The 9,437-nt window shown below is 44.2% G+C and overlaps 1 protein-coding gene across 1 annotated transcript in view; it reads left to right on the top strand.

Moving 5' to 3' along the window:
- The first annotated feature begins 216 nt into the window (after window positions 1–216).
- FYB2 (FYN binding protein 2) overlaps window positions 217–9,437 on the top strand; it is an 86,419-nt gene continuing 77,198 nt past the window's right edge. The window contains 3 exon segments of the mRNA XM_007462580.1: window positions 217–967; window positions 5,261–5,422; window positions 7,201–7,234. Coding sequence (XP_007462642.1) covers window positions 217–967; window positions 5,261–5,422; window positions 7,201–7,234 — 947 coding nt within the window.

Below are 9,437 nucleotides of genomic sequence, written 5' to 3'. Positions count from 1 at the left end.
ATATGTTGTGAAGAAATTAAACATACCCGAAGTGTTTCAGAGAGTACACAATTGTTTTCACTCTGCCTCACATGGACAATAGCATTACTGGCTGGTATTACTCAATAGATAAGTGATGGCATTACATCAGCACCTACAGCCTCTTAGTAGGCACAGTGAAGTCAGCTAATCATGCGGCTTTCTTCCTAGAGTAACAAGACATTACGGTTTTCTTTTATGCTCTAGGAAGTGTTAAGAAACTTCAAGGAACTTCGAGCCAAATTTCAAAAGCTTGATGCGCCATCTCTTCCAGGACCTGTTAAATTCCCAGAAGGTGTTTCTCAAAAGGGTGACACTGGAAGCAGACAGTCCACAAAGACTTTGGCCAGTGGGAAACACCCCTCTTCCAACCACAGTGAGCCCCTACCCAATTGTGCCAGTGGTGACTCCCAGACTCTTAAACCCCAGAAGGTGAAGTTGGCTCAGAAGAGCGAGACTCAGAAATGTTCTAATTCCCTGGAACCTCCTGGGGGTTCTTCTGGCTCTTCAGTAAATTCACAGAAGGCTTCTCTGCTGTTAGATGTGAATCAGTCAAATGCTGAGATCACCAATAAGAAGAAAGTAATGGTGAACAACAGCTTCAGAAACAAGCTCTGGAACTGGGAGGTTTTATCTCAGAAAAGTAAGATGTCATCAGTCTTTACCCCTGCCAGTTGTGGAAGCAGGGCCTTCCATCTGCAAGAGCGGAAAAGCATGGGGCTTACTCCAGAGGAGCCCAGGAAACATATGGAACGAATAGGAGCCCAGACCCTTCCTTCCCAGAGGCTCTTGATGGCCCAAAGAAGATTGTGTGCCACCTCCGAAGATCCCACTGTTCGACTTTCTCAAAATAGCAGGAGGAGCCCAGCAAACCCCAGTCCTGAGAAGAGCCTGGCAGGGAGCACCAGCCACCCTGTCTATGATGGTGAGCTCACCAGCCAGGCCCCAGGTGAGAAATCGAATCCCCACAGGCCTGGGGGGAAGGGGCACTGTGTTTCTAATTTAGAGCTTGCTGGCTTGGGATGGTCGCATATGTGAGCTGGACAATGTTTGCTTTAAACTCCAGCACGGGTATTCAAGGCCCATTTGCTAGGTTATAATTTCAGGTTTGGGTAAAGTGATCAATCTCCTGGAATTATACGGAGACACAGTTGGGGCAAACTTGGATTTGAATCTTAGCTCTACTTCTTACAAGATGCATGAAATTGGACAATCTGCTTAACTTCATAAAGCCTGGTCTGCTCTCCTATCAATCGATCCATCACCAACCCTCCTTGTCTTGGTAAATAGCGCAACCATGTCTTGGTTGCTCAGGCCAGAAATCTAGGAGTCGTGCTCTATTCCTGTCTCCCCCTCATTCTTTGCAACTAATCCATCAGCAAGCTCTTGGTTCCATCATCAAGCTATGTTCTGAACCCCTCTACTTGCTTCCATTTCTGCCTTCTGCCCATGTCTGCAGCACCGTGGACCATCTCTTGCCTGGACCTGCTTTCACACTCTTGCCCCCTTATATTGTATTCTCCTCCTTGCAGGCACAGTGATCCTCTAAAGCATAGATCCAATCATGTCACTCCCCAGCTCATTTCGACCACAGCCGTATTACAGTGGCTTATGTGATTTGCTCCTCGACTACCTCTCTTACCCTCTCCTCTCTCACCACATTGGCCTTCTTGCTATTCCTTAGATATACCAAACTATTTCTACCCCAGGACCTTTGCACCTGCCGATCCCTCTTCTGGAACATGTTTCCCCTAGGACTTCGATGTCTCACTCCCTCACTTCATCAACGTCTCAGCTCAATGTCACCTGCTGTGAGTGGACCTTGTAGATCGCTCTATCTAAAATAGCCACCCCACCACCAGCATTCTTTATCTTCCTACACTGCTTTGGTTTTCTTCGTATCACTTATCCCTATCTGGTATATTATTATGTATTTGTTTGTTTATCTGAGTAAAATATAAGTTAAATGAGGATAAAAACTGTCTTCTTTACCACTGTATCCCCAGAACCTAGAAGAACAAGGCTAGTTTCAGTGGGTCCTCAAGAAAGTAGTTTTTGAATGATTGAATGCATGGATGGATGGATAGATGGATCTCCTGCTTATAATCTTACTTTGGACTCAGAATAGCATCTAAACTACTTATTGACTTCATAGCTCTGCTTCTTTTGGTCCCTGCTTATGTCTCTGACTTACCTCCTGCTCTCTTCCCTGGTTCACTAGCCCACAGATAGCACCCTGAATCTCTTGCTGTTCCTTGAACAGACTTTGTTATGACTCAGGACCTTTGCAATTGCTGTTCCCTCTTCCCAGACAACTCTTTTCTTTGATCTTTGCATAATTGCCTTTAGATCTAAGTTCAAATGACACTTTCCCAGATAAGCCTTCTCTAGCCAGAGATCTCCATCTAAAGACCACTATCTCGGGCTTCCCTGGTGGCGCAGTGCTTGAGAGTCCACCTGCCGTTGCAGGAGACGCGGGTTCGTGCCCCGTTTCGGGAGGATCCCACATGCCGCGGAGCGGCTGGGCCCGTGAGCCGTGGCCGCTGAGCCTGCGCGTCCGGAGCCTGTGCTCCGCAAATGGGAGAGGCCACAACAGTGAGAGGCCCGCATAACGCAAGAAAAAAATAAATAAATAAAAATAAAGAACACTATCTCACCACCAAGAGTTCACATTCTTTCATATCGTCATTATTTCCTTTATAGAACTAATAGATTGCTATGGTTTTCTTTTTTGGGGTTTTTTTGTTTTATTGACGTATAGTTGATTTACAATGTTGTATTAGTTTCAGGTGTACAGCAGAGTGATTCAGTTATACATATATATGTGTTTCTATTCTTTTTTAGATTCTTTTCCCTTATAGGTTATTACAAAATATTGAGTATAGTTCCCTGTGCTATACAGTAGATCCTTGTTGGTTATCTATTTTATGTATACTGGTGTGTATATATGAATCCCAAACTCCTAATTTGTCCCCCGCTTCCCACCGCCCGTCTGATTTTCTTATCTGTTTATTTGTTTGCATGTTTAGCATCAGCCTCCTCCTATTAGAATGAAAATTCCTGAGGGCAGAACTCTGTATGTTCTTGCTCTTAACTCTAGCCGCAGCCCCTAGAACAAGGCTTGGAATATAGTAAATAGTTATTGATGAAGGGATGGAAACGAAGAGAGGATGAATGGGAGGAAGGAGAGATGGGAGGAAAGAAAGGGCTAGATAACCTACCTGACAGAGCTGTTGGGAGGATTAAGTGAGATAACCTATGTAAACTGCTTAGCACAGTGCCTGGTAAAAATTAGGAGCTCAGTTAGTAAGTGATCATTCACTTTCACTGTCTTCTCCCTAAGTTGATAAAGACTAAAATCTCTGACATTGCGGCTTATAATTCAAGCCTTAGAAGAATGGAACTCTGGCCCTGACTATGTAACGCCTGCTGGTAGGGCTAGAAGGAAGCCCCGCTCCCGCCTGCAAAAGATAGCAGGGCTTTGAGGAGGTTGCACTGAGGTACTTGTGAAACACTAGCCAGCTCCTCTAGTTTTGCCATGTAGTCAACCACTGTATTATGTAAACCGAAAAAAATCAAGGTTTGAATAATGAATAATATAAGAATAATATTATTCTTGAATAATATTGAGAATATAAAGAATCTTGAATAATATAGGATTTGGGGCTATTTTCAGTGTACGAGGCAGATACAATGTTTATATATAATGTTGAAATTTCTGTTGGTTGGCTTATCAGTGCAGAAAGACAAAATACGTGAAATTGGGACTGTCCTGGAAAATTCTAGGACACAATATCCACAGGTGCCCACGTACCACAAAGCCAGCCTTGAAGCCTGTTCTAGGCATTGAGCCCCGGAAATCACTGACGAATTGTTACTCCTCTTCATGGCTCCCGTGTTAGTTGCCCGTCATCAGTGCTTGAAGAATCCTTTCAGGGAATAATCATTGTCCATTTCCCCTGATGCCTGGTGCCCTGTGCTTGGTGCTGCGGGGAGGTCACTGGGGCCTACTCCCTGCCCTCAAGGAGCCTACATTCAGTGGGAAGATAGACCAGCTCTTTTAATACGCCGCAACACTGATGGAGAAGTGGTAACAATGTGCAAGGGGATACAGAACAAAGAGTGGTTGATTCTGAGCTTGTTTTCTGGTAGAAATCAAGAAAGGCCTCCTAGAGGAGGTGTCATTGGAGCAGGGCCTTAAAGAATGAGTCAAAGTTCGCCAAGGGAGAAGTGAGGGAACAGCATTCCAGAACCAGGAGGAATGACATGAACAAAATCTTGGATATATGAGAACGATTTAAGGCTTTTAAAGTTAAACCTGGAATGCTGTTCCAGGTATATATATCTATCTGGCTCATTTTGCTGTACAAACACAACTTTGTAAATCAACTGTAGTTCAATTTAAAATGTAAATTAAAATAAAATAGAAACTACAAAAAAAAATCAAATCTGGAAAACTGAGAAGCCAGTGGTTGTGAGTAAAATATGTTAGGGCTTAAGGTTGGGGAAGGAGGGTGGTAAAGTGTGGTCAGAGAAGAAAGGTAGATTGAGGCTGTGTGGTGTTTAAATGACAGAGTATGGAGTGAGTGGACGGCAGCTGAGGAAACTGGGCTTCATCCTCTGGGCAGCTGGATGGTGGCAAGATCGGGTTTGAACAGGGAACCCTATCTAAAAAAAAGAGTGACTATGTGTGTATGTATAACTGATTCACTTTGCTGTACACTTGAAACTAACACAACATCGATTGTAAATCTACTAAACTACAAGAAAAATTATTTATTTTCTTTATTTTGGGGGCGGTATCAGGTCTTTGTTGCGGCGCGGGGGCTTCTCCCTCGTTGCGGTGTGTGGGCTTCTCTCTAGTCGTGGTGTGCAGGCTTTTTCTCTCTCTAGTTGTGGCGTGTGGGCTCTGTAGTTGGTGGCACGCGGGCTCTCTAATTGGGGTTCGCAAGCTCAGTAGTTTTGACGCGTGGGCCTAGCTGCCACGCAGCGTGTGGGATCTTAGTTCCCCGACCAGCGATTGAACCTGCGTCCCCTGCATTGTAAGGTGGACTCTTCACCACTGGACCACCAGGGAAGTCCCTTCAATAAAAATTTAAAAAGCAAAAACAAAAAAAGATCAGGTTTGCATTTTGATCAGGACACTCTGGCTGCTGGGTGGAGAATAGATGGGAGGGGAGTGAGGCTGAGGCCAGCCATGAAATGGAAATATTAACCTACATTTTGGACTGTTTATGCTCAGAGGACCAGCCAGATGTCAGTCATCCACAACTTCCCAATACCAAGCCACTGCCTTCCGTCAAGTCCCTGGGTCCTCCCCCCGCAAAGCCACTGAGGCCCCCGGTCGTGAACCTCCAGGCTTTCCAGAGGCAGGCAGCTGCTCTTCCCAAGACCCACAGGGAAGGTAAGGAAATGCACAGGGCCCCCGTGCACAGCCAGCCAACAGAAGTCATGGCTCCCGTGGCCGGATCCCCGTCACCTCCCCCTCTGCATCGTCTCCCAGGGGACGGTGCCGGACTGCTTTTCTGTGGGGCTGGACATCCATCACTGCTTATTCTCACGTAGAGGCTGTGGCAGCTTGCCTGTGAAATGACAAATCTGTGGGCATTGGCCCCTTATCGCTGCTGGGCCAGCCTGCTTCCCCTGAGAGCACTGCATTTGATCACTGGGAATCTGTCCAAGAGGAAGAAAACAAAAAGTAGCTGAGGAGGGAGGCAGGGAATCTTTGTTTTCCTACAAAGCCCATGTTGTCAACACAACCAAGTGCAGTAGGAGAGGGGGAGGGAGTGAAGAGAGGAAAGTCAGTGTGAACTTGACCTGGGATCATGCTGGGAGTCCCTTGGGCCTCTGTGATCTGCCTTCAGGAATGAATTGAAGGGCCCCTACCCCTGCCCCCATTAGTCCTTTCCGGGACCTGCAGCATCCTTGGCAGCCATCCTTCTGTGCTCTTGTGTGTTTTCCTGTGCTATGTAAAGGGAACCACCTTCTCACTCCCCTTTTCCCCCCACTGCAGCCTGATCCTGTTGACACTGGAAACACCTTCGCTTACATTTGCTCTAGTGAAACACAAGGTGAACATACACTTTGGGGGTGATGCGTAGTGCTGTGCTAGCATTTGTCTTACTGTGGCCGCGAGTGCCTGTGGATGGTACACTAAAAAAGCTAATTCTTTGTTCATTTATTCTTAGTTTGTTGTCTGTTCATTAGACTGCTTTGGGCAAACGCTGGGTGAAATTTCTTTAACTCAGTGATTCTCAAACTTCAGCATGCATCAGAGTTAGCTAGAGGACTTGTGAAAGCACAGCTTACTGGGCCCAACCCCGGAGTTCTGATTCAGTTGGTCTTGGTTTGGGGCCTGAGAATTTACCTTTTGAACAAGTTCACGGCGAGATGCTGACCTTGCTGGTCCAGGGACCACACTTTGAGAACCACTGCTATAAGTCATCTGAAGTCTTATCCTAAAAGAAAATCCTATAGTGAGAAATCGAGCTCTGCTAAGTATACTTTGATAATATGGCCACCTCCATATCAAAGAAGGCTCAGTATGACTTTTATAAACATTAAATAATTCAGGCCTCAAACCATCTCTCTGAAAGAGAAGAAGGTTGTCGCAGAACAGAGAACATAGGACTAAGTTTTTGGTTTTGTCCATCCCAGCTCCCCCCTCGCTAGCTGTATAAGTCTGGGCATGGTACTCGCTGAGCCTCATTGTCGTTATCTATAAAATGGGGATGATAATAACACTCGATGATTGTGAGGAGAAATGAGATGAGGCCTGGGGAGACTTTGAACAGTGCTTGGCACACCAGTAAATGCTCAATAAGGGCACTGTTATCATTAACTCAAGCACACACTGAGCAGCTGTACTCTCGTTGCCAGGCTCTGTGATAGAAACAAGAGATTAAGAGGTAAGCCCCTCCAGGTCTCAAGGGGGTCAAAGTCTAATACAGGAGATTGCACTCATAAATAAGCACCATAAAGTGTAGGTGAACACTGCATGCAGGACCGACGGTCCCCGGATGCCAGGGGGAGGGGCGGCTTGGGGCACAGGTAAGCTGCCCTTCTACATTTTGTCTCGGGGTGGGGGGAGGAGGTGGCGGGGTGTGGTCATTGCACAAACAATTCACTTAAACAGGCTGCCACTGAAACCCCTCTTTTTCACCCTGCCTCTTGCTCTTGTAGCAGCTGGGGAGGAAGGCGACCAGCCTCCAGAGAGGTGAGTACCCATTTTTCAATTGTGTAGGAGCGTAGCCCATCAAGGAGGCTGCTTAGCCTGCCCAAAAGCAGGCAGTAAGCACACGCCAGGTGTCTGTATTTCTCAGAAGAGTTGCAGGAAGAGCAGATTTATAAGCACCAAACTGCAACTTTAGATTAAATGAGAGATTAAATAAACTGCATTTAAAAACCAGGCTGGCGTTAAGTTGCAAAGATGGTCATCTGAGGTCCTTTTACTTATGATACAGTTGGGTTCAGTAAATTGAAACATCAGCCTCTGTTGTAATAAATCGGATTAGAGGCCACAGAGTGCTGTGGGCAGCCAGTGTGATGTTAGGAATTGGTAATGGGACAAAGGACTTTCTGGTTTTGGTGCACTCATTGTCTAAGACTTTGGCCATGAAGTGTCTGTACATTAATCACTCAGCCACATACTATCTGTTGAGCCCTCTGATGTGTCACGCATCAAGCTGGCTACTGTATACAGATGTTCTCACTTCCTCTTCTCAAGAATGTTGCGAAGTTGCTGCCCCTGTCCTCATTTTACAGCTAAAGAGAGTTGGCCTCAGAAAGTTTGTCACTTGCAGAGGCATGATTCCAACCCAGGTGTGCCCAAACTATTTTTTTAACTGAGATATAATTGATATATAACATTGTATAAGTTTGAGGTGCACAGTGTATTGATTCAAGACACATATATTACAATATTATTACTACAGTAGTATTAGCTAACACCTTTATCACCTTGCATAATTCTTTTTTGTGCTGCAAACAGTTAAAAATCTAGTCTCTCAACAGCTCTGAGTTTATAATATAGCATTATTTTTTTACTGTAATCCCTATGTTGTACATTGAATCTCCAGAACTTATTTATCTACAGGTTGCAAGTTTGTACTTTTAAACAACATCTCCAATTTTTCCATTCCCCAGCCCTTGGTAACCACCATTCTATTTACTGCTTTTACAAGTTCTGTTTTTTTTAAGATTCCACATATAAGTGATATCATGTAGTATTTGTCTTTCTCTGTCTGACTTATCTTACTTAGCATAATGCCTTCAGGGTTCATCCATGTCTTTGCAGATGGCAAGATGGCCTTCTTTTTCAAGGTTGAATGATATTCCATATATAAATGTGTGCATATATATATATATATATATATGTGTGTGTGTGTGTGTGTGTGTATCTCACATTTATAATATTACATTCATATATCTATAACATCTATCACATTTACACATTTATATATATAATATATGGATTTTATATATATGTATGTATCTCATATCTTCTATACCCATTCATCTGTGGACACTTAGGTGTCCATCCATATCTTGGCTATTGTGACTAATGCCACAGTGAACGTGGGAGCGCAGGTATTTCTTTGAGATCCTATTTTTGTTTCCTTCAGGCGTATACCAAGGTATAGGATTTCTGTATCATATGGCAGTTCAATTTTTAAGTTTTCAAGGAAGCACCATACTGTTTTCCATAGTGGCTGTACTAACAGGTATGCCCAAACTATTTTGACTATACAGACTCCTTCACAAAGATGTTCCTGTTCTCAAGAAGGTCAGTCTTAGAAGGAGAACTAAACATAAAAATAAATAATCATACTACTTATTCATTCATTAAATGTTTATAATAGTAGAATGTGTTACATTTTGTAATAAAGGTATAAGTTTCAGAGGTTGCAAAAATGCAGAGGGATCATTTTTCCTTGGGAGGGTCAGGCAAGTCTTTATAGAAAACATGAGTTGTCTGTTGCTACAGTAATACTGCATAATACCAACAGAACATCAGTAGTATACAAAGTGACTGTGGGTTCGGCTGATCTGGGCTGGGCTCAGCTGGTGTGGCTCACATGTTGAAGACTAGAGAGTTTTGCTGATACTGAGTCAGAGTGGAAGGGCATTGAAGCTTTACATGGCAGTGGGCAGGGATCCATGAAGGGGTGAAGAATAGGGGCATTAATTCAGTCAACCTAACAGTGAGGAGGAAACATTTGAAGTAAGTATTGAGGATAAACATCTGTTGGAAAACGTGGGAAGGTACACTATAGGCAGAGGCAGGAAGTGTGGAGTAACAAGTCTTCTTTTGGAAACTAGAACTACTTGAGTTAGAGTATAGAAAGTATAGTAAGGAATGGAAAGAAATGGGAGGGAGACAGGAACCAAATCATGGAGGATCTTGTACACCAAGGACT

Source organism: Lipotes vexillifer, unplaced genomic scaffold (assembly GCF_000442215.2).
Source record: "Lipotes vexillifer unplaced genomic scaffold, Lipotes_vexillifer_v1.1 scaffold54, whole genome shotgun sequence".
Taxonomy (NCBI): domain Eukaryota; kingdom Metazoa; phylum Chordata; class Mammalia; order Artiodactyla; family Lipotidae; genus Lipotes; species Lipotes vexillifer.
The sequence above is the reverse complement of the archived record's forward strand: the minus strand, read 5'-3'. Positions and strand labels throughout refer to the sequence as shown.